Source organism: Ipomoea nil, unplaced genomic scaffold, assembly GCF_001879475.1.
Source record: "Ipomoea nil cultivar Tokyo-kokei standard unplaced genomic scaffold, Asagao_1.1 scaffold2826, whole genome shotgun sequence".
Classification (NCBI taxonomy): Eukaryota; Viridiplantae; Streptophyta; class Magnoliopsida; order Solanales; family Convolvulaceae; genus Ipomoea; species Ipomoea nil.
Window position 1 is genome coordinate 434,242 of NW_017619254.1, and position 21,296 is coordinate 455,537.

Consider the following 21,296-nt stretch of genomic DNA (forward strand, 5'->3'; position numbering starts at 1 on the left):
TTGTAAACCAGTAGTCAGAGAGAAGGAAAAATGATGTGCATTATTGGTGATCTGAAAATGAGTACAAAAGCTTAGTATGAAAAGGGAAAGGAAGCTACTGTTATATACAAACTGCTATGGCAGTTATAACAGAAAAGGAAAGAGGAGAAAAGACACAAAAGTCCTTCTAGATGTGAGGCAGATTAGATAGCTGAGAAGGCTTGAGCTAAGTATGCTTCATCAATACCACTCATCCAAACACTCTACCTGCATCCACTTTATACTCCAGGTATTCTTCTTATTCTTTAAAATTAAACAACCATTTTGCTACTTTAAAGTTTCTTCAGAATGGAGAAGATGAAAGCATCACTCTGCAAGGATGAGTTTGAGCTCAAGTGTGAAGGGACAATGGAGGAAGGGCGACGTTTGCTATACAAATTCCAAGAAGATGGTTTGTTAGTGCTACCTGTGATAGATGTGATGCAGCGCCTGGGCATAGACTACCATTTCCAAGAACTTATTGAGACGATTTTGCATCGACAATATCACAAAACTAAATTTCTTTTTGATGAAACTGCTGATCTTCACCATATTTCACTTCGCTTTCGATTATTTAGGCAAGAAGGTTACTCTATCTCCTCAGGTAATAGTTGACACCCAATATTATTGCTTAACAAATATTGTATACCAAGAATAATGTTAATATCCAATTTAACATAACAATTTTTTTTTTTTGTTCGTGAAAAGATGTTTTCACCAAGTTCACAAGTGAAGAAGGGAAGTTTAAGGAGGAGCTAAGCAAAGATATAAAGGGGTTGATGGCGTTGCACGAAGCATCTCATCTTGTCATACAAGGAGAAGATATTCTTGAAGAAGCTGCAAGGTTTAGTAGAGAGTCTTTGATGGCAAACATGACCCGTCTTGATGATTGTCAAGCTATCTTAGTTCAGAAAACATTGCAATATCCCCATCATAAGAGCTTGCCTAGGTTCACAGCCAAAACCATTATTGAAAATATGAGATTTGAAAATGAATGGGAAGCTAGCTTGGTAAATTTGGCAACTATGGATTATAGTACAACCCAGTCACTTTATCAAGAAGAGTTCCGTCAAATTCTCGGGTGAGTTGACTTTGAATTTTGGGTAATATTTTGGTTTTATATATATGTATGTATGTATTGCCTTATGTGAGAATCTGCGAACTACTACATCAGTGCGCATAATTTACTATACTATGTTAGCTTGGTCATTTAATCTAACTACCAATGAAAATTGTAGATGGTGGAAAGGGCTTAGGCTAATGGATGAGTTGGCGAAAAATCAACAGCTAAAATGGTACATCTGGACATTGGCACTCACCCTTGATCCTTCCCTGTCAAGAGAAAGAGTACTGCTAACCAAGCCAATCGCCCTTGTATACCTTATTGATGACATTATTGATGTTTATGCCACATTTGATCAAACCATTCAATTTGTAGATGCCATTAACAGGTAGATAATATTCATCTCTTCACTTTTCTTCATTTGCACTTCAATTTATTTGCGAAAACACTTTTAAAATGGGAAAATATTTTATGTATTCATATACACTTAGTTATATATATAGCTTATTAAATATATATTTAATTACTTTTAAAAAATGAGTGTAATTTATTTGTTAAATTATAATGTAATCTTATAGATGGGAAATATCTGTGGCGGAAGAACTACCGGATTATATGAAGATATGTTTGGGTGTACTATTTGACACAACTAATGATATCAGCAACTTCGTTTTGGACAAGTATGGTTGGAATCCCATTGACCATCTTAAAAAAGCGGTATAAATACTGAACAATGTTTGGTCTATTTATAATATTAAAACTCAACAAATGGTTTACACGTTTGGACTAACACCCGGCCTGGCTATTATTGTGACAGTGGACAAGTCTGTGCGATGCTTATATAACAGAAGCAAAGTGGTTTGCTACCGGGAATTCGCCGACGGCAGATGAGTACTTGCAGATTGGGATTATCACTACCGGAGTCCCCATGGTTCTCATTATGTCCTTCTTCTTGTTAGGCCACGGTGCATCCACTGGAACCACAGATATTGAAGACATTATAACTTCAGTAGGAGCAATTCTTCGCCTCTTAGATGACCTCGACGCGACCCAGGTAAAGCTAGCTAGCTATCATCTGCTATTGAGCATATAATCATTAATGTGCAATCCAACTATCAGCTTAGGCTTTTAGTTGATATGGAGCACATGCTTCAATTTCTGCAACCTATAATTATATATTGTATTGTTAATGTTGTTTCTGACATTGCATGATGAATTTTTATGAATGAAATATATGTCAGGGCGAGAAGCAAGATGGAAATGATGCGTCATATGTAGAGTACTATGTAAAAGAAAACCAAGGTGTTTCAATAACTGATGGAAAACAACACGTTATGAATATGGTTTCAGAACAGTGAAAGCTCCTAAATAAGCAGTGTCTGTCTCCAACTCCGATTCCAGCATCTTTTAAGAAAGCGTGCTTAAATATTGCAAGAATGGTGCCGATGATGTACAACTATAGTGACACTCACTGTCTACCCATCCTCAAGAAGCAAATAATGTCCATGTTTTCTACAATCAATGGCGACTCTGCTGGGCTGCTCTAGCTGCAGGATCGCCTGGATGGGAAACCATTGGGATAGTAAGATTGATGAGTTATCAGACTATGCAGCCTACAATAATAAAGAACTTAAATGTTCGAGTTATTATATATATTGTATTAATATGTTTACACGCATGCATTATCCCTTTGCTTCTATCTAGCTATCTATGGACAATAATTTGCATGTAATGTTAGAAAATAAAATGTAATGTATGCAGTGCTTTAAAATATAATAGAAATATTCAATGCAAAACTCCAGCCTATACAAATAATAGTGATATTTGAATATTCTTAACGTTTATATTTGTGCTCAATCATATACAACAAATATTATGAACATAGTACATGATGGAATTATAGTGTAATCTTATATACATTAAGCTTTGTTTTTATATGAACTCATATTGAAGGAAGATTATAAACCTATTGTGGATAGAAATAGATATGATGTATCCTATAGTGGATAGAAATAGATATGATGTATCTACAGTTTAGTGTTTTTGATATTGTAAAATGAAACTAATGTGTAAATAGAATAATACTCCTGCTTTATGGACCACGTTACTACATAGACTATGATTCACACTAAAATTTGCCAAACTAGTGGCAACCTCGACATAGTGTACGTGTGCATGTGTATAGACCATTAGCTAGTTATTGGATTCAATTTTCATGAAATAAAGGCCGCGTACGGTACTTCCAATCATTATAACAGTTGTGTGGACCATACTACTAAATAATGTACATTCAGTTTATAAATAATATTATTTTTAATATTTTAAAAATGTACTTTTTGTTGTCAACCATATTTGCCCTCTACTCCTAACTTGATTCAAAAATCAACCTTCCATATGAAATATTTTTTTCAGCTGAAAAGAAAAGCCTTGTCGTTATACGTAATTAACTAACCCACGACAAATAACTAACTTTTAACTAACAAATCCTAGATGTCATATGTCATTCCTAGTTGCCATATATATCCAATATGCTTCGATAATTAACTATAAACCTTTCATCCTTATCTTTAGTTCAAATCAATTGATTAACACATGAATGTTTAATATTAAATCAACTTTTAACTTAAGGGTTTTTTTTTTTTTCTTAATATGAAAATTATTAATTATAATATATAATTTCTTTTAATTTAGATCATGGATATAACAATATTTTAGTAATCATTAACAACGTACCCAAAAGAACAAGTTAAATTCTCAACTCAGTTCATCCTATACTACATATATTCTTCAATATATAGAATAGTAATTTGTGATTAAATGATATATATATTAAAATGAAAAAAAGGGACAAAAGTATGTACAAATTCATATTTTATTTTTCATTTATAAAATAATTTGAAGTAAAGTTGTAACTTTTAACGTAAGAATGAGTCTGTCATTTTTATTTTCAACAACAATTACAAGTAAATAAGTAATAATAAAACACTTTATTAGATGAGGACTTGTTTTTAATTATGTGAGAGACCACCACTTGTATATATGAGAAGTAAGAGAAGTAATTGATTAATGTATATTTCTATGCTTTCTGGAACTGGAAGGCCTTCATGGCTTGGAACCTTGGCTCTTTGGGCTGAAACTTTAGACCTGCATATAACTTCATGTAATCATCGAACATGAATTTGGGGTAAACTTTCTCATCGTCTGCCTCTTTCTCCACCAGAGCTGGTGCTGGGTAGATGACAGCATCACTTGCTGGGTTGTAGAAGGAAGCAATGGACATTCTAGCGCCATTGCTCTGCGCAATCACTCTGTGTTCCACGCTCTTATATTTACCATTGGTGATCACCTCGAGCTGGTCGCCCAGGTTTATGACGATGGAGTGGCGCATGGGAGGAACGTCCACCCATTCCCCGTCTTTCAGAAGCTGGAGGCCGCTAACTTTGTCGTCTTGGAAAAGGAGGATTATGCCGCCGGCGTCGGTGTGGGCTCGGAGACCTTTGATCAACTCTGGTTTTGGGCATGGTGGATAGTTGCTAACTTTGGTGCCGAAATTTGGAGCCGTGGATCCATAAAAGGCCTTTTTCAAGTACCCTTTCTCCAGTCCAAGATTCTCGCAGAGCAAGTCCAGAAGCTCCTCGGCTAATTTCTCCAGTCTTTTGGCGAAATCTCTCATTGCCTCCCTGTAATGTTCATCGAGATCTGGGATTTCTGAAATGTTGGAAACGGGAAGGTGACGCATGAAGAAAGTGCTCTCCCAATCCATGTCCGTAACCTCGGCTTGCACACCTTCCAACCCCTTGCTTGCCACCAAATCCTTAAACCTATGTTCCATCACCTTCTTGTAATGATCCTTGGTCAATTTCTCTATGTTGTCCATTACCTCATGCGGAATGCCATGGTTCACCAACTACATTAAAACAAACAATAACATTAATTCAGCCAAGCTAGTTAAATTGTTGATCCACTTAGTAACCATAACACAATTAAGATCATAAGCGACCTGTTGACCTTCTTGATTTGAGTAAGATCAGTCAATTATGAACAACCTAGATTTGCTAATTTAACTCCTCAGGGTCCTTTGCTGGCTAGTAATTGCCAGTCTTTTTCCATAATATACTACTCCCTCCGTCCCGAATTGGATGTCTCATTTACTTTTTGCACGCTTTTTAATAAATTAAAGTAAATATTATGCACTTTCCAATTATGCCCCTCACTTTTTCACTTTTGGAAATAAAAACAATAAAGAAAGCAAAAGCTAGAAGGGTAATTTGAAAAAAGTAGATTGATGGTGATGTTCAATTTTGGAAAGTGGACAACATTTTGGGACAAACTAAAAGGAAAGTAAGACACATAAAATGGGACAGAGGGAGTAATTATTTTGACATATACTATGTCTATATATATGGGGTGATGTATCTGCATGCAAATGTATAGAGTAAATACGTACCTCAAAGAAACCCCAGTTCTCACATGCATCTTTGATGATCTCCATGGTCTCCCCTCTCTCAACCCCATTAAGCTTATCCATGTTGATAACTGGGAAGTTGGCCATTTTAATTTCTTCAATTCTTGTAAACGGAAGTGCAGTTTTTGATGAGTGGAATGTGGATATATAAGAAGAATGCTTTAATTTGTGATGAATATAGGTGGAAAGGGTAGAACTATTTATAGTAGAATAGAATTGCCCTCTTGGATCCCACATTCAATTCGTGTGTAGTCCACGTCAAAGTTTTGTAAGACCATGAATGTAGACGTACACGTGTTTTCATTGGATTGGAAGCTAAGGTTCAATTCAATTCAATTCTTCATTATATTGCCGTTTTATTATCATAATAATTTCACAGGATAATGATATATGTTATATTGAATTTTTGCCTTTGAATTAATAGTTAAATAAATGAACATACACCAAGTTTGGTACGATTCCATTTCATTAATTTTCGTATGCATCACATTTTAAAATTGTCAGATTTTTTAAATATTAAATTGTATTTTAAATAAATCATCTGATTTTAATTTGTTTAATTGTATATTAAATACGTAATCGGTTACATTATAACTAGTTAATGGTGTGGTGATATATTTATATATGACAAAATAAATCATTTAAGTAAGATGTATTCATCAGATGTAACGCAAAAATTTTAAGATAATTATTATTTTTCTTATCTTAAATGTGTGCTACGTTAGTATTTGAACAAACTAGTAATTCACCCGCGCGATGCAATGAAAAAAATTATGTTATTATAAACATAAATAAAAAATAGAAAACTAAAATATTTTAAATTATTTAATATAATAATATTTTTGAGGTTCCATTGGTCAAGTATTTATTATTTTTATAGAATACAAAATTATAATTATAATTATAATTTTGTATGGTTAATATAATCTCTAATTATGTGCATATTCAAATAAACTTATAGAGATAATTTACATAATTATATTGATTTATTCTTAATTGTATTTCATCTATATTATAATTTTCACAATACGAATACTAACCAAAATAATTATATTTGGAAAGCAAATTTTAAATTTTGTATGTGTAAATTTAAACTCTAATTGAACACATTTTTTATATGATTATATAATATATAGCTATTTTATTTTTCAAAAGTATATTTTTATATGATTATATAATATATAGCTATTTTATTTTTTAAATGTTGTGCTTTTTTTTTTTTTTTTATAATAAAGGATGTTGTGGCATTAATTGTAACATTAATTATTTCCCAAACCATATAGCTTTATTATATAAAGGATGAGAGATTATATTAATTAAAGGAAAATAAAAGGACCTAAGCCACTGCACTTTAAAGTGGGCATGGAAGATCGATATAGTGTAGTGTATAATCTCCTTGGTTCCAAAAGATGGGAGATCCTAACTAGCTAATCAAATAAGCTTTTACCAAGTGTTTAAGCCATTAATACGTTATTAATTTTCATTTTTTGTTACATTTGTATGAGACCGTATCCTTATCCGTAAGATGACTCGAACCGAATCGGATCAATATAAAAATGTAGTACTTATACTGAAGAATATAATACTAATTAAAAATTAAGTGTTTGTTAATTACTTATAAGGAAAAATGTAATACTTTAATTTTGATGAACAATGTAATACTCTTACATCAATTTTCCCTTATAACTTTATAAGTAATGTTGGCAAATGTTTGTTTTGAGAAAAAATATAATACTTTTAAATAAAAATGTAAAAGTACTCTGTATTATATTTTTCTTCAAAAGTATTACATTTTTCCATATAAGTAATAAATATTTTATTCCTTATTAGTATTACATTTTCTAGTATAAGTATTACATGATATTGACCCAATCCGTCTCACAATCAAGAAACCGTGAGGCAGTCTCACACAAATTTTTTTCCTTTTTTTGTTAGAAACTTTTCACAAAAAAAATCAAAATTTGAAATTTTTAAAAAAGTCAAAAGTTTAAAATTTTCCACTCCGAAGTCATCCATCGATATTTGGTAATACATGCTATATTCTTCAATTGAATAATAGTGTTTGATTAAATGATCAATTAATCACTAGGACTCTGTAGTCTAATGGTACTCGGGTTGGACTTTCATTTGGAAGATTATGAGTTCGAGTCCTAGTCGAGGTGTTTATTGGTTCATTGTGTTTCAGTAGGTTGAGAAAGTATATATGAACAAATACTACAATGTATAGGGCCAGTAACTTTCAAAAAAAAAATTCTCAATTAATCAATTCAGAAAGGGAGAAAAATGTGTACAAAATTAAAATACTTTATTTTGCATTCTTAGAATAACTTGAACAAAATTTCATATATCCTTAAGATAAGAATTCAATGGAGAATTTTACTTTGTTACAAGTTACAAGATTTGATTCCAATCAAGAATAAAATGACAAATTTGTGGACCAATTATATTGAATTCGTGAACCACATTCTCGTATGCTATTGGATATAATTCCAAGTCCAAGTCTTCTAACTCCATGTCCATGTTGAATGTCTAACTATAAGAATCCGTTTGGTTGGCGAAAAATAATTGAGAAGAAATAAAATTTAAATCTCAAGAAAAAATAGAAAAGTTCCGTTGTTTGGTTGGTAAAAAAAGAAATTATTAAAGTATTAATTTCATTGTTTTGTTAGGTTTGAAATGGTAAGAAATAATGAGTACAAAGATCAATATGTCTGTACACAATAAGAATGATAAAACTTATAAAAAGTAATTAAAATATTATAATTATATATTGTATTATAATAATATAAAAATAATAAAATATTATAGTAATATTTAAGTAAGCATTATTTGATAACTTTCCTCTCCAAACTATATTCAATATAATCAATTCAAATGAAGGCAGTTTTGTCTTGTTAGGTTGAACATTTGTTCCCAAATGCCGCCATGAAAATAAAAATAAAAAACATGAGTTAAGAAAAAAAAATTCTTATATTTAAAGTATTCAATTTCATTGGAAAAAAATTTACATGAGCCAAACAAAACATAATATATAGACTTCTCCTCAAATTTTAAGAAATCTACTTCTTTGAAAAAAAAAAAAAAGTTTTAGCAATCCAAACACCTCATAATATTTAAGTAACTTGTAGCTCAATGAAATCTTTATAACTCTTTCAAATAGGAGATCACAGATTTAAACTCAGATACAATTTTATTTTGTTACACTTATATAACAATCAATGTCATATTTCAATAACAGAATACTTGACTTGACATTCCAAATTAACCTTCGTTCAACAATATTAAGTATTAACCTTTAAAATGTAGGTTCACGTGTTTTGGTTGGACGGCTGATCGTAAGCAAAAGTTCAATTCTTCATTGTCGCCTCACGATTATAATAAGGGAATTTCACAAAGATGTTATATGGACTTCAGTCTTCACCTTTGAATTAATTAATTAATAGTTTAATACATGAATACCAAGCAGTGTTTGGTACAATTCCATTTCATTACTTTTCATATGCCTCACATTTTAAAAGATGATGATACTTGTTCATCTTCTTTTTTTTTTTTTTGAAAATAAAATATTACATCATTTTTTTTTTTACAATATAATATCTGTTCATAGCTACTTTCTCACTGGGTCTCAACCCCTTTGGGAGTGTCATCTCATCTCACCAAACCACAAGATCACTGGCATTGAATCGTACTTTAAATTCTATAATTTTTATTTAATTATATTGATTTAAAATATAATCGTACACCGGCCCGAGATCCGACACTAGTGCCAGGGTAACATGGCCGGGTTTCCATGTAATCAACGCCACCGACGCCGCAAACTTCACCGTCGCAAATTTCGTGTTCGGAGATGATTGGCCGGCAGACACCCGTGGCCATGGACTGGAGTCAATAGCACTATCCCAATAAGTTATTCACCAAGATAGAATGACTATAATACCCCTCTAATTAACGCCAACTTAACTGATCTTTGACGGAAGGACCATTGCTGGAATAAATGTAAAAGTCAAGTATCTTTTTTGTTCAAATTAAAAGTCGATGACCAATTTTGGAAAATCACAATAGTCGAAGGACCATTGCTAGAATTAACTCTTTATATATATGACAAATCAAACTATTTAAGTATGAGGACCAGGACTACGTGGTCTAATGGTATCCGGGTTGGACTTCCAATTGGAAGATTATGAGTTCAAGCCTCAGTGGAGGCGTTATTGGTTCTTTGTGTTTCAGTAGGTTGAGAAAGTATATGAACAGATACTACAATGTAATAGAGCCAGTAACTTTCAAAAAAAAAAAAAAAAAAACTATTTAAGTATGATGTAACGTAAAAATTTTAAGATAATTGTTTTTTTTTCATCTTAAATGTGTTCTAAATTTTTAAAAGTGATTAAATAAGCTCTTAATCTATTTGAGAGTGTAATTGCATCACTGAATTTTCGAATTGAAAGTTTCAAATACATCATTGAACTTAGAAAAAACTATCATTAGCATTATTTTATATAGGTTAAAATTAGATTGACCTTCAAATTCACAAATATGGAACCTTACGTGAAAATTGTTAACTAATTTAGGATTAATGTGGGAATAATTGTATTTGTTTTTCCTTTATTATGGTCATCTTTCTAAAGTAAGAAATTATTGGCAATTCTTAAATTTTTCAACAAATCTTCTTTCATTTTTCAGTGAGTTGGAAATCAAGAAAAATCCATGGTTGTTGAGAAAGAAGATGGAATATAATGTCCTCATCCATGGCCATGGAGGACATTAACCTTTGTCCTCGTCGTCCATTATATTGCTATGGAAGATGACGACGAACATCCTTGTCCTTTCGTTGTAGAATGAAAAAAAAATGTTTTTGATTGCCAAAATTGAGATATATATAGAAAAGAAAAGTTAAACCCCACATTTAAAAGAAAACGTTTGTAACAAAAAGACACTCCATCAAGTAACCTATTGCTTTTACTAATTTTTAGTAAAAATATGCTAATTACACCCTTTTTTGAGTGCTTATTTCATTTTTTTTCTATATAAGGTTACAACAACAAGGTTACTTTCCTATCAATTAAATTCTTGAAAAAAATTGCAAGAAATATATTTGTTTAGAAAATTAATTAATATATTTGGTATTACACAAAAATCATAGCAATTATATTAAAAATAATGTTATTTTAAATATTTGATTCGTTTAAATTTGTTAAAAATGTTTTTGAATTTCCAATATATCCTTAATTACCACATATTAACGTGAAATACTAATTCAGAAGATTAACACAAAATGATGAAACAAATAATTAAACTCTTTAAAGAACATGTTCTTCATTCCATACGTATATACTGTAATTGGTAGAATACGTTTGACAATGGTATATGTACAAAAAATAAACTTAGTCAAAAGCGAGACAAATACAATATATTATAAGAGAATTTTAAAAACTTGACACTAAAAATGAAAAATATGTAATTGAATAAGTTATAAAATTTTATAGTCACCTTGAAAAAAGAATTCGACCTAACCTTATAGACTAAATCAAATTTATTTTGTTTACACGGTAAGGTCTTGCTCTTATAACAAAGAACTTGTTTATTAATTAATTCAAAAGAAAAATATTTAAACATGTCAGAGACCACTACTTGTTGATCGTCTTCAAATCCATTGTATATGTTTGCTTGTGCAATCACTCTATGTTCCACGCCATTAAGCTTTTCCATGTTGATAACTGGGAAGTTTGCCATTTTTATTGAATTATTGTTGTAAACAAAAATGTAATGGTTTGTATGATAGACTAATAAATAGGTTGCTTTAGTTTTGTGGTGGATAGGTTAAAGAGGAAGGATGTGTTTATAGTAAAATAGAGGCTACCATTTTGGTCCCACTTTTGTATAATCACGTCGTGATTTCATGAATCATATTCTTGTTATTGGATACGTACAATTCCAAATTCCAAGTCCATGTTGGACCATCCAACCTTACTAATATTGTCTGGAACCTATTGTCTTGTCGTTCCAAAATATATTGATTCTTGACCTTTATTTAAACTGTACTCGTGATTTCATTGGCTGCTGATGGCACTATGGAAGCTTCACTTTTCGGTTGTCATTTCATGATAATTAGTATTCCCTCCATCTCATTTAATTATCTAAATTGATTAATAAGATTTGATTAAAATTATTTTTATATCAATTTTTCATAATGTTAAATTTAGTATATATTAGATTATTAATATATGAAATTAATATATTCAAAAAAGATTATTAATATATGAAATTTATATATTTAGAAATTACATTTAAAATATTATTAAATACAAACAAATATAAAAATAATTTTTAAAAAAAATACTAAAGGAATTTTTTTTGTTTTTTTTTTTTTTTAAAGAGTTAATCTAACCAATGAATATTAAACAAGACATGTAAAATATGACTGAGGAGTATAATAATGGTAGGAAATTCTAATTGAATTGGTTATACAATTGACTTTGATAATCACAAGATTCTAAGTTCAACTTTATGTGGAAGCTACGGGAATAAAAAGAACTTGGCTGCCAACCGTCATGGCATCGCCAACCAAGTTTTGTTTTTTTTTTAAATATTAATATTTTAATTAATAAATTGTTGTTGTTGTTGTTGTTGTTGTTGTTATTATTGTTATTATTATTATTATGTGAATTTCGTATTTAAGTCATCAAAACATATTCCAATCACCTTTAACGTATAATGTGGAGGTTACTTGTAATAACATGTCAAAAGGGTTAATTGCATCTATTTTTTTCTAAGTTCAAGTATCTAATTGAATATTTTTTTATTCGAGGGCTTAATTACACTTTCATGAATAGTTCATGAGTTTATTTGATCTTTATTTTGTATTTTTAGTTTAAATTGGTCAATTATTATAAAATCACATCACTTCATTTTTAGATAATAACAATTGTATACTTTCCCTTACAATAGGTTAACAATTTCAACTTTAAAAAAAAAAAGGTTAAGAATTTCAATTTTTTAAGAGGATGTTATGTGGAAGTTGCCTCGATCTGAATTGAATAGCAGCCCCACACCTTACATATTTAAAGTTCTCAGCACGTGAACGGCACGTAATCCTGTTTGGTATTATTCCATTGCACTACTTTTCAATATTCATATGCATCACATTTTATAACATGATTATTATGATTGTTGACATTTATGACAAATTATAAAATCATTTAAGTAAGAGTTAACATAAAAGTTTTAATTCTGTGTGGGCTATCTTTCAAAATCCAAAGAATGAGAGGTCCTAATGTCCCATTTGGCCATTTATACATTTATGATATTTGATCCAAGTAATTCAAAATATAATTTTATCCAAAAGTGTTTAAGCCATTAAGAAGTTTTCATTTTTATTATAGAATAAACTTTAGAAATAAGATTGGCAGGGTAACTATGGTTAGGGTACCAGCAAGTAACCTAACCGATTATGGTTACTATGGTAATTTACTGAAGCCAAATTTTATTGTAGACCATGATTTATGTAGCAGTATTGACCATGGTATGAGATCTGTTTTAGTTTAAGTTTTTATACACACTAGTTTCATTATATTAACGTTGAAGTATCATTTTAATTATATTTCATATCTCAGTTATTCAATTTTATTTTATGCACACAATAGGTTTATTACTGTAACACTAAAGTATTAATTTAATTATTTTTTACTATATGTTCATTTGAATATATATATATATATATATATATATATATATATATATATATATATATATATATATATATATATATATGTAACTTATCACCATGGTTCACCATATAACCGACAATTATGCCATAGACCCAGGTCCACCTTGCAAGGACCTAGGTCAAAATACACAATTTATATACTGAATGTTCACAATTCAAATTGTGAACATTTAGTATATGTAAATCGTGAACATCTAGTATATAAAAATTGTGAACATTTAATATGTAAATTGTGAACATTCAGTATGTAAATTGAGAACATTCAGTATGCAAACTGAGACTACTCTGTACGACTGTACATAAATTGTGTATTTTTAAATCCGAGTCTACCTTGCAATGTGGATCGGGTCCACAAAATAATTTGCCCCATATAACGATTGTATCAACAAAAACTGGGTCATTGCCGTAACAAAATGTTGGGCTAATGGCCCACATAATTTCCATGTTGCATTATAGGCCCAAGCAGCAGTAAGAGTCGGTAAATGACCAATGTTATGTGTTGGGCCTAAATAAAAGGATTATTGGGCTAGGATTATTAATCAAGTGATGGAGCCCATTTGAGCTAAAAGTTGTAATTATATAAACTGTAAAAATATATATGTTATAAATATTGTATTTTTGTCCCAAAAAAAAAAAAAAAAAAAAATCGGGTAAAATTAACTTTACACCATTGAAATCTAGTTAGTTTATATTACATAGTCATGTCAAATTACTTTATCTACTTATACATCATTATTATTATAAACTAGAGATGACAATTTAAGTTAGGTCTAAATGAATCAGCATCAACCGCAACAGATCAGACATAACTATATCCTATTATACTTGGGTCAATACGCCACGATCCTATATACAGATCATGCGAGGCCATATTCTATGTAAATAATGTAATGTGACAATCCCGGCTTAAGCTCACATTACTTTTTTCATTTTTTTTTTAAATTAAGTTTGTAGGCTAAAAATGAAGCGATTTAGATTCCTTTTACATACAAGGTAAAAAATGATGGCATCAATATTATAGATAACAGTTAAGCATGGGCTGGATCAACACGATACAACTTATTTGACATTACTATTACAAATAAATTATGTACCTAATCTTCCATCTTGAACCAAAAATATTAGTCACAATATTAGTCATAAGTCATTTACCATATGAGCAAATACCAGTTTTGGTCCCACGAGTATTGGCAAAATGACGGTTTTGGTCCACATGTTTAATTTCTACCAATTTTCATCCCACGACTATTGTTTTAGTACCAATTTTCATCCACGACTATTATTTTAGTACCAAAATTCATCACGTCGGTCACCCCTCCATCCAAGACATGTCGAAATCTAAAAATTTTAAGGGCATTTTCGTCATTTTCAACTTAAGACTCTAATTTGAGCATGAATAAAGGGATGTAAGCCCTAAGATCAATCCCAATTGGCAGTTCTCCTCATCATCCTACTTTAATTTGAGGAGAAAAATTGCGAATCGCGATAGATCTTAGGGCTTAAATCTTTTTATTCATGCTCAAATTGGGATCTTAATTTTAAACAGACGAAAATACCCTTAATAATTTCATATTTCGACATGTTTTAAACAAATGTGTGATTGGCGTGATGAATTTTGGCATTAAAACAATAGTCGTGGATGAAAATTGGTACTAAAGTAATAGTCGAGGATGAAAATTGGTAGGAATTAAACATGTTGACTAAAATTGTCATTTTGCTAATACTCGTGGGACCAAAATTGGTATTTGCTCTTTACCATATTTACCAAATGTTATTTCTCGTTTTAATACAAATCGAATCCTTTTCAATATAAATAAAAATATTAAAATCATACCATAATTACAATCTTACCGCTATAAATAATATCGTAGTAATTAATTTCGTTTAAAAGCACTCCAGAGCAATAATTAAAAATGTAGTTGATAAGTTGAGTACTAATTATGGTATCATCAATTGATTATACAATTAAGTAATAATTTTTATATTTTTCAAAAAAAAAAAGTAATAATTTTATATATGATAAATATAAAATATAATTATGGTAATATTTAATTAAAATCTAATAAAATCAAACTTATTTCTTATATAATAGCATGTCTATATATATTATTATCATTGACAAACATACGGAAAAATATTGTGAATGTATATGTGCATGATAATAATTATGGGAAAAAAAAGATAACAAAATTATAAAGGTAGGAATATTTTTGTCTAAAAAAAAAATATATAATACAACTCTTATAATATATATAATGTAAAAAATATTTAACAAATAAATAGAAATAAATAAGCAATTTAACCTGGGTGGAGACTTATTATGTTTTTAGATATTAATCTTAATTTTTTTTTCTTGTACTATTACACTTTCAAATTATTTCAAAATATAATATGAATTTTAACATTGACTACTTATCTTATTCGGGCGCAGAACATAATAGGGCTAGTATATATAAACGTAATAGAAAAGAAAAATAGTGATTATTATTAAATTTTTTTTTTTGGTAAAGAGAAAAATAGTGATTATGAGAAAAGAAAAACATTAAACCCCCCGAAAAACAAGCATCTACATACACGGCTTTGTCCTAAAAGATGCACTGAACTCATTTCTGTAATTGGCTCTCTTCCCTCCCCCTTTTGGCCGAATGGGAACAATGTAGAGAAAGTTAAGGGTTGAAGGGGACGAAGAAGAAGAGGTGTCCCATATCCATGTTCAAGAATCAGACAAAACAATGTTTAATCAAAATCCCCTTCCCAGAGATATGCATCACTGGGCTGCACGTTCTGAAAATTTTCCATTTTCTATTATGGATTTTCTCTCTGTCAAGAAATTTATATATTATTATTATAAATTTAAATGTTAACGTTTCATCGGCTTATCATATCATAATATAATCCCTAATTTCTCTATAATTACTATAATTATCATATTATTATTCCTGCCTGCAATGGCCATCAGCAATCTTTGACCCAGAACCAAGAAAGTTGACCAGGTTTGAGAAAACATTATTTATTTTGCGTACCCAGATTTTTTAATCCTGTTGTTGGGGTTTTAAAAGTTGTTTTAATTTCCAGATTGATGATGGGACATGAGGTTCTAGGTGGTGTGCCTCCACTCATATTTCCTACCAGGTTTTCTGCATCCAAAGAGAGGGTATATATTATTTATTTTTCATACTTAATTCAATTCAATGTATCTTAATTACATTCCTTTAATTTCTCGATCATTGTGTTATATATATATGATATGATGGGAAACACATGCATTTTGACAGGACGAGGATGTGTTTTTGGAGAAGAGAACAAAAGTTGTGTCGACAAAAAAGAGTAGCAAAAAGGTTAAGAAGGGCTCCAAAGTTCGCAGGTCGCCTGTGGAAGCAGCCAACTTCATAATCATGACAGAGCTTAGGAACAAGATTCTTACCTTCAGAGACTTGCTGGATTTATCTCCTTGCATTGGTTCTGCTTCTGTAAACCAGGTATCTTCGGTTTAATCTTTTAGTTGAGACAGAACACATTTTTCGTTCTGCTTTAATATTGCTACATTAATTTTGCAGTTGTTGGTGTTGACCCTGAAGGATCTGTACAAACTGTATCCTTCCATCAAGCCAAGAATAATTAGTAATTCAGAGATTGAAAAAGCACAAACAAACCAGGTTTTGTTATATATATCAAAAGAAAAATATCCCTCTTGTGCGTTATACAATCAGACATTACAAGACTTACAAGTGTAATTACAGAAAAATTACTAAAATGCATAATAAATAGAACATTACATGATATACAATTATAATTACAAAAATGTGTGTTTCCAGATACACAATCAATTATCTGAGAATGCATACCAGAAAGGGTAGTTCTCATTTAATCCGAATCCTATATATATATGTCCAATGGATTTAGCATTAGAGGTAAAAACATTTTGGCATTTGATCAACATGGGAGTTTCATGGTGCAGGAACTGAATTTCTTCTGTGATGCTCTCGATTCGATTGGGAAAATGTGGACACACGATGAGGAATGGATGGATAATCGCAGAGATGATCTGCCCAACCTGGAACTATATGGTAATGTTACTATGTTAGGTTGTATATATATATATCCTCATTAAACCAAGATAAAGCCAATGGTTTTCGTGTTCTTTTAATTTGGCGTTGATGATGATAAGTTTTCTGATTCATTATCAGCACTGGGATTGCTGGAAGAGATTGTTAAGGTAGCGAGTGAAAGGGTGTTCGATATGTCAGATGAAGATGGTGATGACAGCGATTCGTCGAATGCGGCATCCGAGGAGGAAGCTTTGTTTGATTCTTGTTTGGATATCAGATCCTCTCTTTCTTCTTCTTCCCCAAACACCCCAACTTCAGTGCTTCCTGAGATGGGTATAAAGGCTCACTCTTCCTCCTCGTTTTTTATGCCACTCAGAGTTGAAGCACTGGGGGGGAAACTTAAACCCATTGATTTAAAGCGCCTGTCGTTCGAAATGGTCTCTCATGTAGCGCCCAAGGAACCCAATTATGTGGTTAATGAAAACACCACATTTATGGAAGAAGAAGAAGTAGTAGTAGTAGTAGAAGAAGCCAAGACTGAGGAAAAACTGGATAATTCTGCAGTGAAATTGGAAGTAGTACTGCCACCGCCGCCGCCTCCTCCTCCACCGCCATGTTCTAACATGGCGGCGCCGCCACCTCCTCCGCCAACGCCAACGGCAAACGGAGCTTCACCACCTCCTCCGCCAGGGCCAATGGCAAAAGGAGGAGCTTCAGGACCTCCTCCGCCTCCTGGATCGCCTGGCGCCAGAAACCTACGCACCAAGAAATCTACTAAATTGAAGAGATCGTCGCAAATGGGGAATCTGTACCGGCTTCTCAAGGTAAAAGTGGAAGGTTCCAGTTTAGACGGCAAATCTGGGAGAAAGGGTAAGGTTGGTGCAGGATCTGGAGGCAAACAGGGAATGGCTGATGCTCTAGCAGAGATGACAAAAAGGTAAAGTGAATTAAACCAATCTTTGACCTTAGCCACTAAAAGATCAGACCATCATAGATTAATCATAGTTTATGTTGTTCATAGTGGACTGGTTTATAGTCTGACCAACTTGGCTGAGGTATTTGTCAATTTCAATAGGTATTTGGTTCTTCCTGTTTTTGAATATAATTGTTTTACATTTCTCAGGTCAGCATATTTCCAACAGATTCAAGAGGATGTTAAGAACCATGCAACAGCAATCATGGAGTTGAAAACATCTATAGCAACTTTCCAGACAGCAGACACGTCTGAGCTCATTAAATTCCACAAACATGTGGAATCCCACCTGGAAAAACTAACCGATGAATCTCAGGTCAACAGACATTTTAATTCCTTCAACTATATATTACTCCCATAGTCCCATGCATGCATCCTCGAATTAAAACCACTTTATAATTGCAGTTTTTAACCTTTCCCAGCGCAGGTGCTAGCAAGGTTTGAAGATTTTCCCACAAAAAAGCTGGAGGCATTGAGGATGGCAGCAACACTGCATTCCAAGCTAGATGCCATGGCCTCTACACTGCAGAACTGGCCAATAGTCTCACCTGTCAACCAACTTCTTCAGAAAGCTGAGAATTATTTCAGCAAGGTAAACCCATATATAATTGGCTTCAATTCATGTCGTCTTCATCCCCATGGCATGGATTAATACCTTTCTTTTTTCCAGATAAAGCTGGATTTGGACAAGCTAGAACAGACCAAAGATGAAGAAGCCAAGAAACTTGCAAACCATAAAATCACTTTCGATTTCTCCATCCTCATTCGCATAAAAGAGTTGATGGTGGACGTTTCATCAAACTGCATGGAGCTCGCACTCAAGGAGACGAGAGAAGTGAAGGAAAGAGAGGTGGCGGCGGCAGGTTCAAACTCACCCTGCAAAGAAGGCCACCGCCGGAAGGGGGAATCCGCCGGGAAACTACTTTGGAAGGCCTTCCAGTTTGCATACAGAGTTTATACATTCGCCGGTGGACATGACGAGCGTGCAGACAAGTTGACAAGAGAAGTGGCGCGTGAGATCGAGACGGACCCTCAACCTTAAATCACTGTCGTAGCTAGCTGACGCATTTTCACGTACTGCTTCTTGACCATGCATGTGATATGATATAATAAGTGCATACTACTTGTGTTTCCATTTTGGCTTAACCCCAGCATTACTAGGGGTATAGTATTTATGCATGTGGGGCTTCATTTTCCACGTACGTCTTTTAACATATAATGTAGCACCTAAAGGCTACAGGAGAGTATTTTCTAGTTTTAGGTGTGTTTTCTCCTTATAAAGATGATGCATATTTAAGGAATATATATATATATATATATATATATATGGAGTATTTACAACTACATATATATTATTTTTGTAAAATCATGAGTCTTGAATGCAAGAACTTAATCTGTTCCTACTCAATTTTAGACAAATTAATTATTTGAACTACGACCTCTGTAAATATAAAAATAATTAAAAAGTAGATAAATAAAGGAATCAGGAACGTGTGATATGTTTACATAGTTTAAAAATTTTATCTTACATATGCTGGCCACTCAAAAGTGAATCCAACCTCGCTAAATGATCACAGGGATTACAAATGGTTGAATTGATTTTCCATACACACTATGGTCTAATCATCCACACCAAATCCAATCTTATCATTTCCTGAGTTGATAGAATTACTGAAATCAACATTCGAGCAGGTTCTAAACCAATAGTCTATGGAATAAACAACCCCTTGCTTGGATGTTTCAGGCCTCTTTATATAGGGAAAATAGGACTCTTGACAATAAGTTGGTTGCATGAAGACTCCTTGAAATAAGGTGAGACAACCAATTAATAATAACTTCTTGAAGACTTCTTTAAATTTAATTGTATGATTTTAGATTGTTCAAGAGTCAATTGCAATTTTTTTAAAGTTAGGTGACATAATTAAAGTTGCCTGAGTGATGCAATGACATATTTAACCCTTATTTCATATAATTTTAAAAGGGAAAATGACACTGTTTCCCTTGTGTTATATACTTATAGCACTTTTCCCCCCTAAATTATTTAAGTGACAGTTTTTCCCCCCTAATATATTAAATGGATATATTTACCCTTAAAATAAATATTTCATTTATTTTTCTTTTCCAACAAATTATAACCACGATTTGAAAAAATAAAATACATTAATTTTTGAATTTTTCGAATACTTTAAAAATAAAAAATAAAATTTTAAAATAAAGTTTGAACTAACAGTTCAAATTGGATCCGAAATCGTGAACCGACGATTCAAAATAAAAACCAAATCGCGATTATATATACTTATATGTGAAAGTTAATATAAATGTGAAAAAAAAAAAAAAAACATACACTATTTGTAAATATTATAATTCTAATTTTAAGCTATTACTAGTAGTTGTGGATTATAACCGAAATTTTTTTATTTTTGATTGCTATAGTGTTCAGTTCAGTTCGAACCGAACCGTGGTCATCCCTAGGTATAAGCAATAATTTGTTGAAGAAGATAAATAAATAAAATATTTATTTTAAGGGTAGAAATGTCCATTTAATATTATCGGGGGGGGGGGGGGGGGGGGGGGGGGGAACTGCCACTTTTATAATAATTGAGGGGGCAAATGTGGATGCATGAATAACTTAGGGGGAAAAAGTGCTATAAGCATATAACACAGAGGGAAAAAGTGTCATTTTCCCATTTTAAAATATACTAAGTAATGTTAACTAATTAATTATAAATATCTCTAATAATACAATTAAATAGATGATACTATACTGGCAATAGAGTCGATAGTACTAAAAAAAAATAGATGATAACATATAAAAGAATAAATATGTATTTTCCTGCCAGGATTTTATGGTCTAGTGGCACGTACCAAGTTATTCATTCATATGAGAGGTTGTGGGTTCGGGTTTAGTGAAAGCGATATAAGAAAAGTTATCGCATAAACTCATTCTTTCAAATATTATTCATAAGTACGTTAAGTTGTCATATTCTTCATCCATGACTAATGGA

General features: G+C 31.6%; 2 protein-coding genes and 1 pseudogene across 2 annotated transcripts; 2 read left to right on the forward strand and 1 right to left on the reverse strand.

Annotated features, from left to right (window-relative positions):
* The first annotated feature begins 321 nt into the window (after positions 1-321).
* LOC109158713 lies at positions 322-2,628 on the forward strand (annotated as a pseudogene).
* A 1,529-nt stretch (positions 2,629-4,157) lies between these two features.
* LOC109158714 (1-aminocyclopropane-1-carboxylate oxidase 3-like) lies at positions 4,158-5,633 on the reverse strand. The gene is made up of 2 exons (XM_019306612.1): positions 5,529-5,633; positions 4,158-4,988 (listed from the first exon to the last, which is right to left on the reverse strand). The coding sequence occupies exons 1-2, from the start codon at positions 5,631-5,633 to the stop codon at positions 4,158-4,160; spliced, it is 936 nt and encodes a 311-aa protein (XP_019162157.1).
* Positions 5,634-15,876: 10,243 nt separating this feature from the next.
* Positions 15,877-19,599, forward strand: LOC109159217 (uncharacterized protein At4g04980). The gene is made up of 9 exons (XM_019307302.1): positions 15,877-16,262; positions 16,345-16,423; positions 16,545-16,748; positions 16,827-16,925; positions 17,228-17,336; positions 17,457-18,255; positions 18,442-18,607; positions 18,719-18,883; positions 18,962-19,599. The coding sequence occupies exons 2-9, from the start codon at positions 16,349-16,351 to the stop codon at positions 19,331-19,333; spliced, it is 1,989 nt and encodes a 662-aa protein (XP_019162847.1). The 5' UTR covers positions 15,877-16,262; positions 16,345-16,348; the 3' UTR covers positions 19,334-19,599.
* The last annotated feature ends 1,697 nt before the right edge of the window (positions 19,600-21,296 follow it).